Below are 25,580 nucleotides of genomic sequence, written 5' to 3' on the forward strand. Positions count from 1 at the left end.
ATTGTGGTACCCTCACAAGTCAAGGTCATAGGTCAAATCCGGCGACCGAGGTGGCCACGTAATATCTCCAGAACGGCTTAGAAATTTTCTGGGGAAATTTTCACGTAGCACACTCATGGACACTCCGGCAGTATAGGGTGTAGCACCATCTTGCTGAAACCAGGCGTGTGACGAGTATCATGTATGTGCTAGAAAATTTGGCAAATAGTAATCCACTATTTGTCTATAGTTTTCACTATTGACAGTAACTCTTCAAGGCTAGAGTAAATAGGTATCTCATAGGTAAGCGTGCTCCACCGTAGACCGCATCATCACTTACCATCAGGTGTGATCGTGGTCAAACGCCTGCCTATCCTCCATTAAAAAAAAAAAAAACTACTTGACCTCTGGCATTCTCAAAAAAGCGGCCAAGTGCGAGTCGGACTCGCCCATGAAGGGTTCCGTACCATTTATGACGTATTAACCTCTTGAACGCCAGACAGCGAAGGAACTTGCCGTGCCCCGGACGCAGGCGATCACGATTATTTAAACGAAATTGATACATCTTGCAAGATAAATTAGACCCCTTCCTTTCCCATTATTCGATCAAGTTTGAAACTTCACACACGTGTAAGTGGTGACAATGCAACACTCGAGCTGATCTGATTATGGACACAGGAGGTGGCCATAGGAACTCTTATAATACAACACAACCTAATTGTGTTTGCGTATGTTTGAAGTGTTATAGTTGCCTGTTAAAACAAAAGTACAGTCAGCGATAAAAGCTTGTATCCAAAATGATTTTTCTTTACAAAAAACTTTTTTTTCAGACACGTTCACAATGAATACGGTCTAGCACACATCAAAGGCACTCACGAGGGCATGTTGGATCGCGCCGATGGCAAATACCGGCCCTTCATTCTCACGCGTTCTGCATTTGCCGGCACTCAAAGGTAATTAATTCTTTTAGTCTAAATTGTTGTTGCCGAGCACACACGTTACGCAAACAAATCGGTATATTACAATGTACGTGCACGTACGTACACGCATCCGGTGTGCACAGGCCTGTCTAGAAAGACGAAAAAAAATGGTTGAACAATGATTTTTCACGACACCAACTGGTAAAGGCCCTATTGATTGTTCAAAAACTAATGAGAAAGATGCATTTTATCCACATGTGGGGCAAAGTTACAGATGCAAATGTTGAGTTGTTTTCTTATTTTAGCTGGTAGAAATGATTTTGAATGATAAATATTTTATTACGTTTATTTGGATTTGATTTTTTTGGTATTTCATCTATACATATAATAAAGCTGAAGGGGGTCGAAAGTCTGTACATGGAAGATATTCGAAAAAAAATAGGCTGGGGATACTAAGAATCGTTAACTGAACACGTTCCAAGAGTTTTTAGAATTTTTGTCTGTTTGTCTGTTTCTCTGTTTGTCTGTTTATTTGACCTCGCATCACGTGAAAACGGCTGAACGGATTTTGATGCAAACTTTACTAATCTGTCGAGAAAATGCCCGGCCAAGTTATAGGCTATAAAAATTCAACCCCTAGAAGGGGGGGTAGCCACTACACTCGATTGAGTTAAGTTTGCACCTGAATCTTATGGCGCTACTTAGGAAGGAGGTGCAAACTTTTACAAAAAATATGTGCTACAAGTATCGAGTGCCCTGCTAAACTAACAGATATGGTGCTGAAATTAAGCCACCGAGGAAGGATTTTGCCAAATATACTCTAAAGTTAGAAGAGGCGGGTACGGATATCAATTCAATTTCAATTGTGTTGATGTAATAATACAATGAAATTAAACGACAGTAAATTAATTGCCATACATTGCACAGTGCCATCTTTTGGGAAACTGAGTAAAAATTTAGTAATCAAGTAAACTAATAATTAAAAAAAAAAAAAAACCGACTTCAATGAGGTAGACCGGTGAAAGAACGATTATTGATGATTTTTGATTTCATACAATTAAATTAAAAAGACAGCGTCCTAGGCCTAATTATGTAGAAAAGGAGGTAACATGTTTTTTTTGTCACTGCACCCACCTTGACACATTTCAGATTTGCCCTGTGGTTGACTGGTAAGATACCCGCAATAGGGTATTCGACTGTATTTAAGATAAATTATTTCACACCATGCATGAAATAAAGCACCCGATAATTATTAAAAAAACTGAATAGGATAGAAATATAACAATGTGTGTTGAAAACCTAACTGCTTGACAAACATGCACAGAGAACAAATTGCCAAACATGAACTATGCAACGTTGAAGAGTTCCATTCTGTTCATCATGAACAGTTCCACTTCATCAAATGTCACTTCTACAAATGTAAATACTTGATTTGTTGATGAAAATACAAAAATCACTATATGTATGCCTTCGTCGTCAGAAGTCGAACTTGACAAAAATTTGTCTTGAAAATCTAATTTAATTAACAAACACAGCGAAGAGGACAAATCGCCAAACGTGTACTGTGTATCGTTGAAGAGTTCCATTCTGATCATCATCAGCAGTTCCACTTCATGAAATGTCACTTTTTTTAATGTAAATGCTAGATTTGTAAATGAAAATACAAAAATCATTATATGTATGACTTTCATATTTGAAGAGTTCCCTCGATTCTCCTCCTTTTGAAATCTTGAAGTCGGTTAAAAATGAGTTTACTTACATAGTTAAGTAGTGGCAAAATCAACACAAATATCAACACGCGTATAACTGCATAATTATTTAAAAAAATATTTTCTCCGTCATGAATGTACCTAATCGTAATTTTATCGTATCCATGTTCATACGTATCGCCTCTTTTAAGCACTTAATAATGGCTACAAAGGTGGGTACTATGAAAAAAAAAATCTCTGATGTTTGCGGTGTAAATGTCAAAGATTTGGACCTCGCATTTTATACGCGTTAAAATGCCAGAAGTACTAAAAACTGAAAATGCCTTCCCGAAAAAAAGCAAACCTTTCACGAAAGTCCCGCAACGCATTGAGGTTACGAAACTATAGCGACGATCGTGATTTTAGGCGTAGCCACAACTACCAGAGACGTTATGCAGGATCGTTCCATCCATTGAAAACCTCATTCGTAGCGTGTACGGAGACCTGAGCCATTCTTGGGTTTGTGAGAGATCCATACTCACGCCCATAGAGGAACGGTCCATGCTCACGCAGAAAAATGAGCAGGCGGAAATCGAAAGTGAACATGCAGTATATAATTCCATTAACACTGTCTTGGATGAAGGCAATGTCACAACATGCCCGGTAGAGTTCCTTAGTTCCTTAGCTCATTGAGTGCTTCAGGACTCCCAGCACACACATTTACCCTGAAAGTTGGAGTTCCAATCATGCTTCTTCGGAATTTGTCGCCTCCGAAGTTATGCAACGGAACCCAGCTAAAAGTAGTGCAGCTGCAGCGAAACCTCATTCAGGTGCAGATCCTGACGGGGTGCGGCGCCGCAGAAGTCGTGTTCATCCCGCGCATCCCCCTCATCCTGAGCAATTTCCCGTTCCACTTCAAGCGCCTACAGTTCTCCGTGAGCGTCTGCTTCGCCATGAACATCAACAAGTCGCAGAGGCAGACGCTGCGCGCCGCTGGCGTGGACCTGCGCACGGGCTGCTTCTCGCACGGGCAGCTCTACGTGGCGTGCTCGCGCGTTACCAGCTGCACGGAGCTATTCGTGCTGATGCCCGCCGGAGAGACTCGCAATGTGGTGTACAAATAAATATTGTAAAATGACAATGTTATGTAAACATACCTACTTATTAGTATGTAACTGTAAATAAAATTATATGTATACATTTAGTTGTGCATACATAAACAGAACTGTAAACAAAATGTAAATACTCGGCCTCAAGTTTTTGATATCTACGAGTATTCTCCTTTCCTCTAATCCTACTTCTAACTAATAGGTATTACACCTAAATTCGATAGTGTTCGGAAGCATGGATTTCTATGGGTATATTTCTTACCTTTTCATGCTTAGACTGATTCGTCTGGAGCACCGATTTGGATGATATTTTCCATGGACATGATTTGGATAGGTACAGTCAAGGACGTAAAAAAAAATACAAAAGTGGAACTGTATTGTCCGATATACATCTACTACTCTATGTCGTTTAAATCACGTCAAGGACGAATTTGAAAAAAATAACAATTGATTTTGGAGTGTAGTTTTATTAAGTGGTACCTAATTGTAAAATATTTTATCTAGACTACAGTCCTCTAGCGTATCCATCTGTCCACTTTACTTCAAGTTCCACCTCCAGGAGAGAGGCAGAGAAATTAGCGGTGAATGAGCCGGTTACTGACACAGACCGAATACCACGCGGGCGGAGCCGCGGGCACAGCTAGTAGTTAATATTTTCCTCATGTTGGTGTGGTTAATAGTTTCACTCGGAGGCAAAGTTTGTTTAACCCTCGTGCCTTGAAACCCTCGCAACACTCAAGATTCCACTTCATGAGCTACTCGCTACGCGGTTCAATCTTGGGATCTTTCGCTTGCTCGGGTATCAATATTAGCACGAGCGGTTAATCAACAACTTTGCCCCCTTTTAAAACAAATTAGTTATTTATTGCAGAGTTTAAATGACGAACCATTATCAAAAATTATAAAGGAAAGTAATTAAAACAGCTTTTTATTAAATATAAGACACTTTTGTACAGATACGCAGCCGTATGGACAGGCGACAACATGGCAGAATGGGGTTTCCTGGCCGTGTCCATTCCCCAGTGCATCTCCATGTCCGTCGCCGGCATCAGCTTCTGCGGTTCTGATGTTGGCGGGTTCTTCAAGTATCCTGAGGCTGAGCTGATGACGAGGTGGTACCAGGTTCGTACCAGGGACCAGACAATCCTTTCCTCCTTTCAATCCCTTTAAAACTTAGCAGTTCCAACTCCTAGCCCATTCATTTGACTATCCCTTACCGAAAAACTCGCAAACATTAAAGCTTTATTGGCTACGTGCGAAGTATATGGTGGGGGTATGTAAACATATCGCCGCGCGTGCGGTGGTGAAAATTGGCACTAACGTAAATTAGCGTCTTTAAAATTTCGTACAAGTTATATGGCTCGAAGGAACTTTAACTTACGATTACTCGTGAGATATAAATTGTATGGTGTAAGGTACGATTGTAATTTGTATGAAATGCTTAATATAACTAACGTATTTAATTTGATGATTATTAGTACTATATCCATGTATTGCAAATACCATTACCGCAGCCAAATAACACTAGACTCTACTCATAGTGTTGTGTTCCTGTCGGTGAGTAAGGTTGCCAGAGCTCAACGAGGGGAAGGTTGGTAGGGCAGGCAACGCGCATGTAACTCCTCTGGAGTTGCAGGCGTACATAGGCTACGGATACGGCTTACCATCAGGCGGGCCGTATGCCACCGCTTGTTTGCCACCGACGTAGTATATTAAAAAAAAAATATAATGTGGTATTTTTGTAGAAGATAAGAATGGGGATAGTAAGGTATCTGTAAAAGATAGACATACACCATAGGCATGATATCGATGGATTCAAATGACACAACCAACGAGTAACTGTTATCTTCTTCCTCGCGTTGTCCCGGCATTTGCCACGGCTCATGGGAGCCTGGGGTCCGCTTGACAACTAATCCCAAGATTTGGCGTAGGCACTAGTTTTTACGAAAGCGACTGCCATCAGACCTTCCAACCCAGAGGATAAACTAGGCCTTGTTGGGATTAGTCCGGTTTCCTCACGATGTTTTCCTTCACCGAAAAGCGACTGGTAAACATCAAATGATATTTCGTACATAAGTTCCGAAAAACTCATTGGTACGAGCCGGGGTTTGAACCCGCGACCTCCGGATTGCAAGTCGCACGCTCTTACCGCTAGGCCACCAGCGCTTATTAACGACGAGTAACTGTTATGTGACTGTTATATATTTTCTTACACGCTTGTAATGTATTAGTATGTATCTATGTTCGGGTCAAATCTTACAAGCTAAATTAGACTTAAGTTGGGTGACAATTTGATATTATGGTTCCATCGAGCTGATCTGATGATGGCCACAGGAGGCTATAGGAACTCTATGATAACCAACGAAACCTAATTGTGTTTGGGTTTGTTAGAATTGTCTCGATGAGTATTAGTTGCATAGTTGCAAAGTACAGTCAGCGATAAAAGCTTGTATCGAAATGAATTTTTGTCTAAAAACTTTTTTGTTGCAGGCGGGCGCCTTCCAGCCTTTCTTCCGCGCTCACTCCCACATCGAGACCAAACGTCGCGAGCCCTGGCTCTACGAGCCCGCCACCACCGCCCTCATCCGAGACGCCCTGCGCAGGAGATACGCCCTCATCGACTATTGGTATGTTTGTAACTAGTCCCATTGCTCACTCCCACATCGAGACCAAACGTCGCGAGCCCTGGCTCTACGAGCCCGCCACCACCGCCCTCATCCGAGACGCCCTGCGCAGGAGATACGCCCTCATCGACTATTGGTATGTTTGTAACTAGTCCCATTGCTCACTCCCACATCGAGACCAAACGTCGCGAGCCCTGGCTCTACGAGCCCGCCACCACCGCCCTCATCCGAGACGCCCTGCGCAGGAGATACGCCCTCATCGACTATTGGTATGTTTGTAACTAGTCCCATTGCTCACTCCCACATCGAGACCAAACGTCGCGAGCCCTGGCTCTACGAGCCCGCCACCACCGCCCTCATCCGAGACGCCCTGCGCAGGAGATACGCCCTCATCGACTATTGGTATGTTTGTAACTAGTCCCATTGCTCACTCCCACATCGAGACCAAACGTCGCGAGCCCTGGCTCTACGAGCCCGCCACCACCGCCCTCATCCGAGACGCCCTGCGCAGGAGATACGCCCTCATCGACTATTGGTATGTTTGTAACTAGTCCCATTGCTCACTCCCACATCGAGACCAAACGTCGCGAGCCCTGGCTCTACGAGCCCGCCACCACCGCCCTCATCCGAGACGCCCTGCGCAGGAGATACGCCCTCATCGACTATTGGTATGTTTGTAACTAGTCCCATTGCTCACTCCCACATCGAGACCAAACGTCGCGAGCCCTGGCTCTACGAGCCCGCCACCACCGCCCTCATCCGAGACGCCCTGCGCAGGAGATACGCCCTCATCGACTATTGGTATGTTTGTAACTAGTCCCATTGCTCACTCCCACATCGAGACCAAACGTCGCGAGCCCTGGCTCTACGAGCCCGCCACCACCGCCCTCATCCGAGACGCCCTGCGCAGGAGATACGCCCTCATCGACTATTGGTATGTTTGTAACTAGTCCCATTGCTCACTCCCACATCGAGACCAAACGTCGCGAGCCCTGGCTCTACGAGCCCGCCACCACCGCCCTCATCCGAGACGCCCTGCGCAGGAGATACGCCCTCATCGACTATTGGTATGTTTGTAACTAGTCCCATTGCTCACTCCCACATCGAGACCAAACGTCGCGAGCCCTGGCTCTACGAGCCCGCCACCACCGCCCTCATCCGAGACGCCCTGCGCAGGAGATACGCCCTCATCGACTATTGGTATGTTTGTAACTAGTCCCATTGCTCACTCCCACATCGAGACCAAACGTCGCGAGCCCTGGCTCTACGAGCCCGCCACCACCGCCCTCATCCGAGACGCCCTGCGCAGGAGATACGCCCTCATCGACTATTGGTATGTTTGTAACTAGTCCCATTGCTCACTCCCACATCGAGACCAAACGTCGCGAGCCCTGGCTCTACGAGCCCGCCACCACCGCCCTCATCCGAGACGCCCTGCGCAGGAGATACGCCCTCATCGACTATTGGTATGTTTGTAACTAGTCCCATTGCTCACTCCCACATCGAGACCAAACGTCGCGAGCCCTGGCTCTACGAGCCCGCCACCACCGCCAGTGTTAGTTTAACTTACTCTAAAAAGTTATATTATATTATTATTGAAATAAATTAAACTAAAAATATTTTAGGTTTTAAACTGGAGCCAGGCACATACACCAGTAATAACTACATATACTCATGTGAGTCAGGTGTCGTGTAGCTACTAAGTGTACCCTGGTCCAGTACACAAGAAGCTGACTGTCAAGCCTGTCAGCTATAACTGCCAGGAGACTGTTGCGGCTGCCCCGCAACAGTCAGATTATGTCAATGTTTTCTATGTAACAGAATAGCATATTATTTTCGCGATTTTGGGGTTGGCCTCATAGTAAAAGTTGTTCAGTGTGACCTACATATTCACCCTCAGAGGATGGTGAGACATAAGAAAAACACCATGTATACACAGACACCCGTATTATGGAGCCTTTACGAATTATTTATTTTACAAGGGGTCACACTTGTTATTTTACACCTAATGCTAATATTGATACTCGACCAAGCGCAGTGGTTCGAAAAGCAAAATACAAAATAAAAAAGAAATAAAAGAAATACAACACGCAAACTCACGCAAGGAGAAAACTAACTCTAAAATAATACAAATCGAAATGAACGCTATTAAATATTTTTAATTTAAAAGTCAATTTAAACAGCCAACACTAGAAAACAACTCGTGTCAATTTGCGTTTAAACACTTTGCCACTCTAGAGGATGAAATGCTATTCCCTTATCAGTTTTTAAAAAATAAAGAGCTTTTACGAGCTGATGTCGTGAAAATAAGTTTGTTCTTGTTAAAGGTACACTCTTTTCTATGAGCACTCCGTGGACGGGCTGCCCATCATGAGACCGATCTTCCATGATTACCCTGAGGAGGAAGAAACCTTCGATATTCAGGACCAGTACTTACTGGGTGAGTAGAATTTACCAAGTTTCGTTCATGTTAGTAAAGGTTATATTTGGCAAATCTGCACGTCATCGTGGATGACACGAACTGTAAGGCATAAATTCATGTTATTTTATAATATATAGGCGACGAGTTCCTAGTCCGTCCCGTGACCGAGCCCGGCGTGAGCAGCGTGAAGGTGTACCTGCCCGGGAAGGCGACCCGCACCCTGTGGTACGACGTGGACTCCTACCACGCGCACGCAGCCAACGGATACTTCACGCAGGACGTCAATATTGCTAAGGTACCCCATTCACGTTCTTCTAATTTTCTTTATACGAGCGACAGTACGGGGCACGCGCAATGTGAACTGGTTCCCGGTCATATTCTCCCCCCCCCCCCCCTCCCCCTCCTTCACCAAAAACCCACCTCCCCCTTCCCCAAAAACCCTCCCCCCTCCTCTTCCCATCCCTTACCCCTTTCCAATCAGAGGATCGGAGAATCGATTACAAGGCAGTATAACCATATTACTTTTGGGTAAAAATCAAATTATTTTTATAAAATATTTTTATTTGTGTTTTTAAATAATATAATAATATCTTGATTTGTATGGATCCGGCCTTCAGCGCTGGACGGCTTTGTCACTTTTTTTTTTAGTTCATAACATCTTTTTCAGTTTATAACAATATTTCTATTTCGCTGGGCTCTAGATTCCACGCAAGATCTTTTTGGTTAAGATTTTATTCTGGAATCTTTCGCTTTTTGTATTGAACACTGTTTCTTTAAATCAGGGGTTCCCACCGTTTTATCCTATGCGCCTCACCCAACGTTATGTTAAAATACTACGCCCCCTAGGAGCCGAAATGAAGAATACATAACTTGACTAATCGAGGCATGTAATGGTTTAATTAATAAGGGGGTAAATCTGAAGCCGCTCGCTAATAATGTTTTATGAATAAGGGGGTAAATCTGGAGCCGCTCGCTGCGCCCTCTTAGAATCACTCTAGGCCCACCAAGTGGGGCGCGCCCCACCGGTTGGGAAACCCTGCGTTATTAAGTCTGGTACATTAAAACCATGTACGAGTATGTCGTGTTCAGATCCCCGTGTACCAGCGCGGCGGCAGCGTGGTGCCGCGCAAGGAGCGCGTGCGGCGCTCGTCCGCGCTCATGGCCGCCGACCCCTACACTCTCGTCGTCGCCTTGGATGCTAATGTACGTTCTTATTTTTACCTTCCTGCTTTATCACTTGCTAAAGACTAAAATATATTGTTCAAATTAATGACAAACACAATTAATAGCTATAGTATCAAAAAACTAAGCCTAAATTAGCCTGAGGCATTGTTCCCAGGACACTGGCCGCGTTCCCTCTCTGCACAGTGAGGCTAAGTTTTTGTGCGAAAAAAGCGCCTGCTCGTAGGTCGCCAGACACCCAGACTAGTTTAGTAGAAATTTCTTTTACTAGTTTCTTGGTGTCGGACGACCAAGGACCGAAAGTTTCAATCGCAAGTGCCGCAAATACACAATTACTTTTTAAAAATGAATATTTGTGACACTTGGCAATTTGGACGTCGTCTTGAACTTAAACTAATTTTATGAATTGATCATATTTTACACTTCCCGTGGTTATCTACTATTACCAAAGAGAATTTGAAATAGAGGTGGATTTTCAAAGAAAGCTTTGTAGCCACAGTAAATTTACTGCCATCTTTCGACTTATGATTAAAAGTTTTAGAACGCCATATGATTTTTATGCTTATTGTTTCACTGATATGTGTTGAATTTGTTTAATATCAAAACGTGACGCAATTAAGGTTCAAAGTCAATTCTAAAACTTTTAATCTTGTGTCGAAATATGACAGTAAATTTACGACACTTGAAAGTTTTCTTTGACTTTTATTTTAAATTCTCTTTGCTATGAATTTAGAACTTCCGTTATTTTAATAATGGAGACTTAAGCTCTTCGAAGCATTGCGAGTGGTTAAAAATAGAAAAATAATTTGGTGTATATTTTCCAGAACACCGCGCACGGCACGCTGTACATCGACGACGGTGAAACGTATGAGTTCAGGAACAACAAGTACATCTACGCGCACATCGACTACGAGCCCAGCGGGATCACCTACTCGTGAGTACCTTCACGTTAATATCCAACCTTAGCATTAGGGAGTTTCATCAAAGGGAATTTGAAATAGAGGTGGATTGTCAAAGATTACTTTGTAGCCACAGTAAATTTACTGCCATCTTTCGACACACGATTAAAACTTTTACAACGCCATTTGACTTTGTTCTTTCACTGATTTGTGTTAAATTTGTTAAATATCAAAACTTGGCGCCCAATCTACCCCGGAATTATCCTACTTGACTTTTCTCGCATTTTCCAAACGGATTGTTCACTCTGACTCCGGATAAAATCCAATAACCAAATGAACGATTTGTAAAACCAAATAATCGTTTCCAGTCTCGTGGCCGGCGGCGGCTACCCGACCCGCTCGTGGGTGGAGCGCATCGTGGTGGCCGGCACCAGGGCGCCTCCCAAGGCCGCCCGGCTCATTCAGGGCGACAAGCAGCTCGCGCTGCAGATGACCCTGCACAAGGGCAACGACGTGCTGGTGGTCAGGAAGCCCGGCGCCAGCATGGCGCGGCCCTGGAAGATCCTGTTCACTTACTAACATTACAGGTTGTAACATCTACTTGCGTAACGATCTGGGTGCGTAGACGACTTGCTAATCGTTGGGCGTGGCGAACGAACTGTCGCACTCATACGAAAGAGTGATAAATCTCTACGCTCCGGAATGGCATGTTGGCTTAACACCCAAAACTGACTGACGGATCGTACTCTTATGCCGTTCTAGATCGTGTCATTCGAGAAGACGCGTGCCGTTGACTCGTATTATCGTGTTATATTTGACAAGTCTACGCGTCATCGTGGATGACCCGAACTATATTCGACTCCTGTTAGTCCAACGAGCCCTTGATAATCGGTCGTCCGTATCCGTCATGTTAACATTCGTGTTTGTTAGTAAGGGGCAGAATTGAACAAGCTTATGAATACGGGGAATTTTAATATTCTGAACTCGAAAGATAACAAATGACGAAGATAGAAGTCAGACCGAGATAAGTTGGCAGCGGCCCGACATGTGCAAGTGTTATTTTGAACGTCAAACTTCTATGAAATTATGACGTTTACTTAACGCTTGCACAGGCTGGGCTATCAAAATCTCTGCCAACGCCTTGGCCTGACTAGCAACAGAATTGTAATTTTGGTTCAGGCCAAATTCGGGGGCGGCTTAAGGTATATCAATAACAATCAGGCTAAAGTGTGCTTTCGGGGATAGAAGAGACCACTTTTTTAACGTGTTTTTGATCCTGACAAATAAATAGATAGATGGCGCGCGTTTCGCAGTTAGGCTGGCGGGCCATAACCATTTACTGCTCTTGGGGAAAATAACCAGTTTCCATTTGTCCCCGCCGGGTACAGTAGGGAATAGATGCATTCAAATGTCCCCACTTCATGTAGAGACGGTGTATTCTCATTTGTTCCCGCCGGGTACAGTAAGGAATAGGTGCATTCAAATGAAACACGCCCATCTGTCCTCACCTCATGTAGAGACGGTGTATCCTCATTTGTCCCGCCGGGTACAGTTGAGAATAGGTGCATTCAAATGAAACACCCATCTGTCCCCACCTCACGTAGAGACGGTGTATCCTCAATTGTCCCGCCGGGTACAGTTGAGAATAGGTGCATTCAAATGAAACACGCCCATCTGTCCCCACCTCATGTAGAGACGGTGTATCCTCATTTGTCCCGCCGGGTACAGTTGAGAATAGGTGCATTCAAATGAAACACGCCCATCTGTCCCCACCTCATGTAGAGACGGTGTATCCTCAATTGTCCCGCCGGGTACAGTTGAGAATAGGTGCATTCAAATGAAACACCCATCTGTCCCCACCTCACGTAGAGACGGTGTATCCTCAATTGTCCCGCCGGGTACAGTTGAGAATAGGTGCATTCAAATGAAACACGCCCATCTGTCCCCACCTCATGTAGAGACGGTGTATCCTCATTTGTCCCGCCGGGTACAGTTGAGAATAGGTGCATTCAAATGAAACACGCCCATCTGTCCCCACCTCATGTAGAGACGGTGTATCCTCAATTGTCCCGCCGGGTACAGTTGAGAATAGGTGCATTCAAATGAAACACCCATCTGTCCCCACCTCATGTAGAGACGGTGTATCCTCAATTGTCCCGCCGGGTACAGTTGAGAATAGGTGCATTCAAATGAAACACGCCCATCTGTCCCCACCTCATGTAGAGACGGTGTATCCTCAATTGTCCCGCCGGGTACAGTTGGGAATAGGTGCATTCAAATGAAACACCCATCTGTCCCCCACCTCATGTAGAGACGGTGTATTCTCATTTGTCCCGCCGGGTACAGTAAAGAATAGGTGCATTCAAATGAAATACTCCCATCTGTCCCCCCCACTTCATGTAGAGACGATGTATTCTCATTTTGTCCCCGCCGGGTACAGCAGAGAATAGGAGCATTCAAATGAAACACTCCCATCCATCCCCACTTCATCTAGAGGCGGTGTATTCTCATTTGTACCCGCCGGGTAGTATGGAATAGATGCATTCAAATTAAACACTCGATCATCTGTCCACACCTCATGTAGAGACGTTGTATTCCTATTTGTCCCCGCTCCACGTGACCGCGGCCACACATTAGGTGCGGACAAATAGGAACCATTTATATGAAGCACTTATTCCTATATATGGCTGGCGGGGACAAACGGCAATATACTGTGGAGACGATTATGTGGGGCGGGGACAAATGGCGATACACTCAATTTTCATCTTTTAAGTGTAACAGCAACAGAATGTCAGTGGCATCATGGCATGGCAAATGTTCTTGCCTCGAGTCAAACACTCTCCAGTGATAACTCTTGTATTACCAGTCATTTATTTTTTGTCCATTAAAACTAGGAAGTTCTCTACATAACGGCAATAGTTCCAAACGCCATTGTCAAGGCAAATTGAACCTTAAGCCGGATACAGACGGGTGCAAAGTCTAATGTAAGATTACGTGTAATATAGTTTAACATGTGGACGGCACTGCGAGCGCCTTTGTGTTCGTGCTTAAAACCGACACCCGATGGATCCGGCACGAGCGTTACATGTAATGCCACAGAATAAATAATAGTACCGTACAGAAATGACACCTACAAGACCGAAGTTTGACAGCGATTCAGGGTCAAATCGTCCTATCTCTATCTAATATAAAAAAAATATATGGCACTATCTCTTTCGGCTATTTAGGGTTGTCAAAATTCAAGACATTATCTTATCTGTGGGACACGCAAAGGGACTTCAAGTTGTGCCAACCCTAATAATTGCTCGGAGCAATGCTGAGCCGAACGGATCCGAGAATGCCCGATCGCTCTAGTGTCGCTCCAATGGTAATGCTTTTAGTGCTGTCCACACACGAAATTCCTGTTACAATACACGATAAATTACATGACACGTTGCACCTGTCTGGACCCGGCTTTACGCAAATATCATTATCAAGACACAGATCGCATTGGAGATCAAAATAAATAAATCTTGTGATTTTATCTTTATGTGGTTTTTATATGTAATTAGATTAATATAGATATAGGTAAAAAACTTAAGTAAGTCACCTGTTGTATGTAGTTGTGACGTGTTCGAATAGACAATACATGTTTAAAAGACACACACAAACAAAACCAATGTCTATTCGAACACGTCACAACTACATACAACAGGTGACTTACTTAAGTTTTTTACCTATACTCCTTATTTAAAATGTGTATGTGCGCAGTCTTGTTTTTTTTTTTATTGAAAACATAAACAAAGTCAATCATAATGTATGACTGTATGATTTTTTTACATTTGACTATTATGTGTATATTTCAAATGTAAACTTTAATTTTAAGTCAATAAAGGCGTTAATCGTTCAATCGGTGATTTTTTTTCGTTTATCATGTAATAGTATTTTTCACTCTGTGGGAGGGGTGACAGGTGTCATCGCCAAATCTCGCAAAATTGTATTCAGATGACATCTGTCGGAGTACCCATCGAGTTTAAAAATACTGTAAGGTCCAGTTGCTATCATATATGTAGATCGGAGAGGCCAAGGTGCTCACAAATATTTTCAAGCACACACACACAAACACGCCTCTATTGTCAAGGCGCTGTAATGCGTGTTCAGATATTTTTGAGCACCTTGGCCGCTCCGATATATCTGATGGCGACTGTACATCATCGATTTAATATACCATCGTATATTACATCGATGCTGTACATACTTCTATCGACCTTTGGAAAGTTAACCGTGATAGTAAAATATAATAAGTTTATATTATGTCCAATTACAAATAATGTTCTACGTTTTTTACTATGATTTCATTCATAATTAATAATGGTATAAAGTTTTCTCAAGCGGGTGGTAAGTGTAATAGCAAAGATAAAGGAATACAAAGACGCGTAAATTAGTGCAAAATGTAGTAGTTAAGAACTATGCGTCAAAATGGTCTAAAAACCTACAGAGTTGAGAGTTAGGTCATTATATAGGTATTTCATTTCGTCCTATATATGGACACCAAGCGGAATGCCATTGTGGAACTGTGATACATATTTGTATTTTAGTCAAAATGTCATTACCCTTATTACTTAGGCAATAAAGTGCTACTTCTACCCAACATCCAATACCTAACATGCAATAGAGGGGAACATCTACCCTGCAACAATTCATTTACTTTCTTGGACTCTATTGCCTAGGTAATAAGGGTGATGACATTTTGACTAAAATACAAATGTGTACCTCAGTTCTGCAATAGAATTCCACTTGATGCCCATAGAACGAAAAGAAGTACATAGATTTAAACCAACACGATTTTCATTCATAATTTTAAAACTAATACGGGACTTAATCGCGTAAACTTACGTTTATTATTTGCCCTGACGTTTCGGACGCAACGTTATGTTCGTGGTCACAGGCAGACTCCATAAATATCTATAGTATTTTGTCAGGCCATATAATAAACGTAAGTTTACGCGATGACGTCCCGTATTAGTTTTAAAATTATGAAGTACCTAACTTTAATTTCTGTTGATTTTTGGACCAGGCTCCATACAAAGTTACCCATGGTCCTTTCACAGCTGTAGTAGATGGTGCTATACGGTGTCTATTTTGTGGTAACAACAACCTAAGTTCTGTTTTTATTTTCCAGATTATAAAATTACAGTTAAGTAAATCTGGTTGGCAACTGTTAAAAGTTGGCATAGATGGCGCCATAATAGCTTGCCCCTTACTTTAGTTTTGTTCTATGCGTTAAGGGCTAGCATCGAGGCCATAAAAAAAAAAATTACACAATTCAAGGAATTGACAGGCCAAGCTATGATGGCGCCATCTGTAAAATACTTTGACCGGCCAACCCCATTGGCTAATTTACTACACAATTATCTTCTTTTTTTGCACCGGAATGATTGACTGTCATTTTTGTTTCTGGGATATAAAGAGGTTTATTTACCGCGTTAGTTTACGCGTCTTAGTATTCTCTTGTCTTTGACTCTATCTACAAATTGTGTTAGGCAAACAAATGGTATTCAGAATGCGGGAGTCACATATACTGTGAAGAGTAAGGGTTATCATGTTTTGTGATAATAAATACGTTTTTTGAATATGCAACCGTTTTATTTCTCCTTTATATGTCTATTTAATATATACAATTCAAGGTGGATCATTTATTTACATAGTAACGATATCAAGTCGCTATTGATATTTACTCAGCTGTTCTTATTTTAAAAGTAAATATGCCATTTTATTAAAAGTTGTACAGTCAAGGCAAAGAGAATTTGAAATAGAGGTGGATTGTCAAAGTAAACTTTGTGACCACAGTAAATAGGGAGTATTACTGCAATGTTCTGCCGCCAGAGCGCAGCACTATCACATCACATAAACCATAGAGTAACTTATATACACTACGCCTTAAGCACTTTTTACTATGACATTGATGTATGAAAGCGGTTTGTTTACAGAGGCCTACCCCGAATCGCGAAATTTCGTTATCTGGCCTCTATCGCTCGAATATGCAAGAGTGATATAGAGGCAGGTAACAAAATTTCGATTTTAGTGGTAAGCCCTGAGAATGTGGCAGTGGGCACTCTACGCAGAGTTTTGCGTAATATCCCATATTTACTGTCATCTTTCAAAGCTCGAAACGATGCAACCATACCTTTGGCCTATGCTCTATTAGATGGCCTATACACTTTTTGGTATTTAACAAATTTAACACAAATCAGTGAAAGATTAAGGATCAAAGTCAAACGGCGTTCTAAAAGTTTTAATAATGTGTCGAAAGATGGCAGTAAATTTACTGTGCCTACAAAGTTTACTTTGACAATCCACCTCTATTTCAAATTCTCTTTGGTCAAGGTATTTAATATCGGCACGAACAAAGTGCCAAAAATATGGATACATTACCTTGTTCTCCATACATTAAGGTTGTGCGGACCTACCCCTGAATATTTTTGGCACTGACTGTACTTACACTATACTTTTTTCAGACTAGTAATTTTTTTGTGATCCTAATAGGAGACAAAATTCCCTAGATTTTTCGTTCCTTCCATTGCGTTACCGTTATACTGTAAAAAGTGTAACAGAATGGAAATAAAAATCTTAGGACACTTTTTTTCTCCTATAGGATCGAAAGAGCTGATGATTCTGAGTAGAAACACCATAAAAATTTACAAATAATAATTAAAGTGTAAATGTAGAGTTAGACCAAGCTAACTCTGCAGCGCAATAATTTGACAACAACTTAAAAGTTAAATATATATGGGAATTTTTCTTAGCTGTCACAAAGACAATAATAACAGGTGGGAGGAATGAGAAATTGCACGATAGCTAGAAATAAAATATTAGTTAAGACCACGGTTTTAATTTCACAGAAAATTGACCACACATAATAATTTTGGCAAAGAGAATTTGAAATAGAGGTGGATTGTCAAAGAAAACTTTGTAGCCACATTAAATTTACTGCCATCTTTCGACACATGATTAAATTTTTAGAACGTCATTTGAGTTTGATCCTTATTCTTACACTGATATGTGTTATGTGTTGGATATCAAAAAGTGGCGCCATCTAATAGATTACAGGCCAAAGGTATGCCGCCATCGCTCGAAACGGTGCCGCCATAAAGTGAAAGAATAAAGATCAAAGTCAAATGGCGTTCTAAAAGTTTTAATCATGTGTAGAAATATGGCACTAAATTTACTGTGGCTACAAAGTTTTCTTTGACAATCCACCTCTATTTCAAATTCTCTTTGGTATAGTATAGGCCTACTAATAGTAATAATCTTATGAACATCATCTTTGTGTTCTTTTATGATTTAAATGTATATGCCTGATTTTCACAATCTGTTAATGGTAGAATAAATCACAAGTATCAAGACTATTTCATACTTTTTTCTGTGGTGTTGTCACATACTGATTTGCAGCAGTACTGCAGAGTAGGCTTGGTCTAACTAGATAACTTTAAAGTGGCCCCAATGTGGGTTTCCATCAAAGATACATTGATTAAGTAAGATGTGTAGAATCTAAGACAATTTCGTGCTTCGAATTTGACAGGTAAATGAGAAGACGCTGTACAGCTTTATACATTTTTCAGTAACTCTGATTGTCAAAAGTTGACGTTTGACAATTCAGTGACTGAAAAACATACGGCGCAATACAGCGCCATCTGTTTTGGATGTCAAGCTAAGGGGCACGTTTTTTTTCTTAGACTTTACCTCTCTATCACAATCAATTCTCTTTGGTTTCCATATTGAACGCGATTTATAAAAAGTTTTTTGTTTTTAACACTTTCTCAAAAATATCTAATAATGTTACAGTAACCTTGAATTATTTCGAACCAGCCGAAGTAAGTACTTACGCGATACTACATTATTCAGGCACATACTTAACATCAAGAGTCCAACAAAAGCTAAATATAATAAACAACAAGCGACAAGACTACTCTAATAGTTGCTCTCAAATATATCGGCGCTGAAAAGGTGCTGTATAATATCTAAACACTACTCTATTGTGAAGGCGTTAGACATGTCCAGATATTTCTGAGCACCTTGGCCACTCCGATATATTTGATGGCGAATGCACGTAGTGTTGTCGCTAACATGAATATGTTTCAATATGAAGACGTGCCTCGGCCGTTTTGTGCGTGAGGAAATTGTCTTACGGGTATGCTCGCTCTGTGTGGACCCGTCTAATTAGCTTTTGTTGGATCGCGTTTGCAAATACGTATAAGACTAGCTTGACACTTATAGAATAGAAAAAAAACTTCCCTTACTTCCCGCACTACAAGCCCTAATTACTTAATGTATGTTCTATCCCTATTCCATAGGCGGATCCGGCTGGAGGGGGGGGGGGGGGGAACCCCACCTAACGCGCCCCTCCCTCCCCCCTGAGCCGACAATAACTAGAATTCGACCATGTGACCCCCCCGACTAAAGCTGGATACTTGACTTTTTTGCCATGATATTAGTAATTTTATAATAATTAATAATTATAATTCAAACACAATGTAAAAATTGTTTTGATGAATAAATAAATAATAATAATTCTTTCAAATACCTTATTAAAAATGACAGATTAAGAAAAAATAATATTAGCTAATTGAGGTTTGTAGCGCGATTTTGAATAAGGGGGTAAAATTACAACTTATATATATATATATACACTTTTACATAGCCACAGGTATAGAAATAAATATAACCTACTGAGATATAAGTATAAGAAAGTTATTAATAAAAATATGTCATCAACGTCAAGCCACAAATTGCACGTAAGCACCCCGTATAACATATTAAGTAGTGGCGTGGGGGGACGAAATGTATTGACTTTATATCAAGTCAATGGCGGGGAAAAGCACCACATATCCGATCCGCACCGTAGGTCATATACTTACTTTACTCTTTGCCGTAGGTCCAACGCCGAAGACGGATTAATCCGTCACAGACCACAGAGCAACATAGACTTACATCCATATGCATAAAGTTCAAATTCAGTTTTGACTTTTCGGTTACGTGGCGTCCGAGTGAGAGCTTTTGTCTTTGACACGGCGTTGAAAAGGTAAAACAAAAAACCACTCCCATTCATCGATTGTAAGCTATAACTAAATATTTGATGACTTTATTGTGCTTGGGGAATTAAAAACAAATACCATACGAAAATACACCTTACTCCATTGATATAAGTAATAAAATTTGTATTTAGGACCTGTACCGTTGAATTTCTTAAACCCGTGGCATCCTCCCGTGTAGAACTAAAACGGCTATAAATCTGTAGCTAATCAATTTGCTCAACAATTAAAGGTCAAATAAATTTTGTTTCCAATGTTTATATCTTTCACTGAGATCAAGGAATAAAAAAATTAGTTTTTTAATGTCATGAAGGTCAAAAAAATGCTATTTTTTTAACATCTGTCATCGCCTCAAATATGAATATGAGCTGAGAGTAATAAGCTGTCATTCGCGCGGGCGTCTCGTTTGCACTAAAAATTGTGCGGACAAGTCTGAGCGAATTAAACGCGCGAATGACAGCTATTGGCCAGTAAGTGACAATGTTATCTCCTTTGTAAATGGAGAGTTCCAAAATGTCATGTTATTGCAATTTAGACCTATGAGGGGTCGTCCTAATACAACGCGACTATCGCAAGTTCGCGCGAATTTTACTCCGGCGAACGCGCGATCAAACATATTGTACTCTAATAGGATGTTCTAATTGGTCGCGCGATTGTCAATTAGGACACCTACTTGAGTTCAATATATTTGATCCCGCGTTCTCGCGAGTAAAATTCGTGCGAACTAGCGATATTCGCGTAGTCGCGTTGTATTAGGACGACGCCTAATGGTTAAAAGACTAGATTAAAGATTTAGATAGGGACAAACATTTGCTGAAGCTCAAGAATGTTATTTTTTCTTGTAGAATAAATAATCATAGATTAGTGTTTGTAGCCTTTTAGTTCAACACGGCAGTACTAAATAACAAGCAGGCAAGCTTAGGCTACTTAAAGAATATCCTACTAGGCGTATCTTCATTAGGGAACTCGATGAAAGGATGTGTCTGTTTATGTTCCAACATTGTCTCTTCACTTGGGAACTTCTCCCCGCACACTTCACATGTCGCTTCTATCTCCTCTGTACCTTCTTTCTTCTTTTTCTTAACACTTTTCGTTTGAGACGCTTTGATTTCATCTTGCTTAGATGTGGACTCATTATGAATTTTACCGGTTAATAAATATTCCTTCATATTCGAATGCTTCGCTGATAATTTGTGCTGTTTAAGCCTATTTTCCGATGTACACTGATATTCACAAATAAAACAAACATATTTCATATCACCTGTATGAATTTCAGCATGCGTTTTCCTTTTCTCAGGAGTTGCGAAGCGAAAATCACAAAATTTGCATGGATACTTTCTATCCGGAGAATGCAACCTCATGTGTGAAGTTAAAGCGTTCATATCTTTGCATATTTTCCTACATTCTAAACACATTATTCCCTTTTCGATAATGTCACTGACTTCAGGTGCTTCTGTGCTGTGATGTACTCTTCTATGTGATGTGAGACCTTTCTGTGTGATGAAAACTCTTTGACAATCTGTACATTGGAATTGTAGCTCTGATTTGACTTCCCGACTGTGCTTCTCTATCTGATGCCTTGCTAGTTTGTCTGCCTCGTGGAACTGTAGTTCACATTCTTCACATTTCCATGCTTGTACTAGTTTTGAAAACGCTTCTAGGACGTCTAAGACTGATTGGCCTTCCACCTCGGGATGTGATGTTTTTGTGTGATTGGCAAAATCTATTATTTTAGGAATGTTTGCTGGCAATGCGGACAAATGTAAGGCTCCTTATGGTCGTCCATGACATGGGACTTCAACTCTGAAAGTTCCGTACAAGTTTTAGAACACATAAAACACCTCATCTTCTTTTTTCCTTTAACAATTTCTGAAATAACTTTGTATTCCATTAACTGAACTTTCTGATGTATTTGTAAATGCCTGAAGAGCTCTTTAGGCGTGTTGTAGTCTGTGGGGCAGAATTTACATGGGAACTTTTTCTTAGTGTGGAATCGTCTTCTGTGCAGCGTTAGTTCTGCTTTGTCTTTGAAATTCTTTGCACATGTATGGCAAGGGTATGTTTTTTCTTCAGCAAACAAGTTATGTGATCTTAAACAAGTTTCCATGCGGCTTCGTCTTCTGAACACCTTTCCGCAAGTGCATTCATAGCCTTCCTTCTTAACTGGTTCTGCAGGTTTCTTTTTCATTTTTTTCTTTTCTATCTTAGTCTTAAGATATTGTTCCTGCTGTTTCATCTCTTTTTTTAGTTCTCTTCTGTATTGTCTTTCCGCTTTTAATCTATTCAAACGTCTAGTTTTCTGCCCTTGAATGACACCTTTAGCGCGATTTTCTATACTGGCATGCACTGACAGATGGGTTTTAAGGGACGCTGCACTACGGTACCTATTCACACACTTAGGACATTGGTGTGTCTTTTCTGGATCAGTCTTTTTCTTCTTCGCCTTTAAAAGTCCATAAGCCTCTTGCTCTAGCGTTAATTCATTTCCTGTGATAGAGTTTAGTTGGAAGTCGTCATATTCTATTTCATTGGTGGGTAGGATTTCTTCCGGATTCCCTATCTTAGATAGTGGGACACTGCCACTATGTGACATGGGGTGTATTTCCATGACTAGTGTTTTGGTGGTCTGTGATTGTATAAGCCCGTCCTGCGGGTTGGTGATAGTTGAGGTTGTGTTGAACACTTTATTTGAGATTAGATGTGTTTCTGTTACTGTCAAATCTCTTTCTTCTTTCACGTTTATGCGAGGGTCCTGAAAATATTTTAAGTTAAAGATTAATCGTCTGAAAAGACCTCTATCAAGAGGGGAGGATGAACTTAAACTAAGAGCACCCGAAATGGAGGAGAATAGACTTTCCTATTACAGACTACACTGGAAAGATCTAGAGAAGGCTTCTGCCAAGTGGCATAATCAGTTAAAAGATATACTCTAGTCTAGTCTAAAGATGGTCCAAATATTCGGTATTCAGCTCATTCGGCAAGTTTTCCAATGTTCGTATTCAACCGAATTATTCGATTAAAGCAAAAAAAATAATGTCTTTTTTTTATGGTAGAGGAGGCAAACGGGCAGACGGATCACCTAATGGTAAGAGATTACCGCCGCCCATGGACACCTGCAACACCAGAGGGGTTGTCTTGTTGCAACACTGCAATATGTAAAATCCTCAAGAACTTTTCAAGTGCATACTGTCTTCTATTAGGTTAAGTTTTCCCATTGTCATTAAAACACATGATGAGACATGTTAAATCCATAGGATGTTCTGATTATTTGGAGTGTTGAATGTGTTTGCAAGTCCCTTGTCTTTTTACAAGCTTTTATTTAACTTACCCTGTGAGTATGTATGGGACAAATCTTGCAAGTTAAATTTGACCCACTTCCCTTTTGAACCAATTTGCATACATATGTAGGTCGGGTGACAATGCTATATTATGGTACCATCAAGCTGATCTGATGATGGAGGCAGGAGGTAGCAACAACTCAACCTAATTGTGTTTGGGGTTTTTAAAATTGTCTCGATGAGTATTAGTTGCCTGTGGAAAAAAAAGTAGTCAGCGATAAAAGCTTGTACCAAAAATGAAATTTTTGCCAAAAACTTATGACTTGTTTATTCCTAGGGCATTGCCTAGGAAGTGATCATCTTCAGCTGCTATTAAGGTTTTCGAATAGTTTATTAGAATGATACAGGGGAACCTAATAATTCGGTTGAATATTCGTATCCGACAAATTCCATATTCGGCCCATCTCTACTGTAGTCTCTTACTCAGGATAAGGGCTTATAGATAGATGGAGTAATCTTCTGTATTTAGGAGACACACGTAGAGGCAGAGGCAAGCCGCCATTCACTTATTACGTAAGACGATTTAGGGGGGAGGGGAGGTCGAAGATATCTTATTTTTTCTTACAAGGGGGGGAGAGGGGTCTTCATAGTTGTTCTTATGAAAGACCACAAAGATGTGAAAACACTTTATGCTATCAAACATGATGCAGAGTTAGGTTAGACTGACTGAAATAAATGTAATTTAAAAAAAATTAAAACTAAAACAAACCAGTGTATTCATTTTACCTTTAGATTTTTACGTAATATAGGGGGAGGGGTTGGCCTGTTCTTATCTTACATATACCCATATGGAGGGAGGGCGTCAAAACCGGCAAAATCGTCTTATGAAATAAATGAATGGCACCCAAGTAGCAAGGACTATTTGCAGGAACTATTGAGAGTAAATGGAATCTCTATTTTTATTAGGATCTTCCTGCTGTCCTGCTGCTGACCTTCCCTCTTCCTCCCAAACCCAGGACCATCGGCTTCATAGGCAGGGTCACCACCCACTAGGCGACCGGTCATCAGATTTCATTCAGATTATATTTATGTAAAAGCATGAAGGAAGCCGAAAGCAAAACATTTAAGTAATATTTTAAATATCAGAGAAGCCATAATTTTTTAAGGCATTAAGACAAAAACTTCTAATACTTACATCATATTCATCATTTTCGTATTTAACACTGACCCCATCCTCCTGCAGACACGTTTCCACATTCCCAAGAGCAGTCGCATCATTGCTGTCCATACTCCCTGTCTCCATACTCCGAGCCCCGACACTCCCATCATCAAAATTTGGGAAATCATATGATATCATAGCATCATCAGCCAAACATTCTTGCTTCACCTTTTCTTCTTCTTCCGGATCTATTATAGGCAGTATTGAATCTACTTCACTTTGTACTTTAAACTCTTCTAGTATCTTACTCTCTATATATTTCCTGAAATTAACTGGTTCTGGTTCTTGCTTTATTTCTAGTTGGATATTTTGATAGGGATCTTCCTTTTCCATTTTTAATTGTAGTTCTACATTGTGTTCTTCTATAACTATGTTATTATCCAACTCCTCCTTAATTGTTACACTATCTGTTACTTGGTAGTTTGAGTCTGTATGGAGGGTATTTTCTAAGGCCATCGAGTCTGTAAAAAAGGTACTTAAATTAATGACATTAAAGTTAAGAAAAATAAAAATAAAATCTAATTGGGATCAGTTTAAAAAAAAACTATATAATAACAATGCAACAACACAATATAGGTATAGTAATAACTGGCATTTTGTCTGATTGTTATGCAAATTTATATGAATGTTGAAGCAAAGGAGAATTAATATGTAAATTTCTACCTACATCGCGCAGCAATTGTATTTACTGTCGTATCAAATGCATAATAACAGGTCGCACTTAAATGCACTATTTACAAACAGAAAAATATCGGTATGCATTCCGCGATAAGTACAATTTAGTAGTGAAACTTGATAATAATACAAATCTAAACATCCTCAATTATAACATAACTACATCATTGCGAACGAGATTGTAATAAAGCCAATTATTTGTACTGTTATTATTCAATAATTCACAATTACCTTCCATTGCGAAAAGTACTACAATCCGAACATCTAAAATTTAGCATTCATGCGCAATCCCATGTGTCGGTCTGCCGATGGCAAGTAGAAGACTCTTCTTTACTAGCTTCTTTTCTTGCTTTGAGCACGGAAATTGAGCAGTAATTAAAAAAGCGATCCATTTGCAAGATCAACACCACTCCTACAGCGAACAATAATTAACTTTGACAGATTGCAATTCCGGTATTGCAAGGACTAAATTTTAAATTAAATTCCTCCCACACATAGTATTCGTTCGTACTCG

At 40.8% G+C, this 25,580-nt stretch overlaps 2 protein-coding genes across 2 annotated transcripts in view; one reads left to right on the plus strand and one right to left on the minus strand.

The window, feature by feature from the left end:
- The window catches only part of LOC133531215 (neutral alpha-glucosidase AB), a 37,154-nt gene extending 20,719 nt beyond the window's left edge, over positions 1-16,435 (plus strand). Inside the window, exons 14-21 of the mRNA XM_061869353.1 lie at positions 810-932; positions 4,653-4,818; positions 6,187-6,323; positions 8,648-8,760; positions 8,880-9,037; positions 9,832-9,945; positions 10,749-10,858; positions 11,192-16,435. Coding sequence (XP_061725337.1) covers positions 810-932; positions 4,653-4,818; positions 6,187-6,323; positions 8,648-8,760; positions 8,880-9,037; positions 9,832-9,945; positions 10,749-10,858; positions 11,192-11,402 — 1,132 coding nt within the window. The 3' untranslated portion in view covers positions 11,403-16,435. The remainder of the gene's footprint in view (positions 1-809; positions 933-4,652; positions 4,819-6,186; positions 6,324-8,647; positions 8,761-8,879; positions 9,038-9,831; positions 9,946-10,748; positions 10,859-11,191) is intronic.
- Positions 16,436-19,976: 3,541 nt separating this feature from the next.
- LOC133531220 (zinc finger protein 570-like) lies at positions 19,977-25,438 on the minus strand. The gene is given in 4 exon segments (XM_061869361.1): positions 19,977-21,629; positions 21,632-22,646; positions 24,368-24,852; positions 25,298-25,438. Coding segments are annotated over 4 exon segments (2,319 nt in total). The 5' UTR covers positions 25,305-25,438; the 3' UTR covers positions 19,977-20,817.
- Between the last annotated feature and the right edge of the window lie 142 nt (positions 25,439-25,580).

This window comes from Cydia pomonella, chromosome 24 (genome assembly GCF_033807575.1).
Source record: "Cydia pomonella isolate Wapato2018A chromosome 24, ilCydPomo1, whole genome shotgun sequence".
NCBI classification, from domain to species: Eukaryota; Metazoa; Arthropoda; class Insecta; order Lepidoptera; family Tortricidae; genus Cydia; species Cydia pomonella.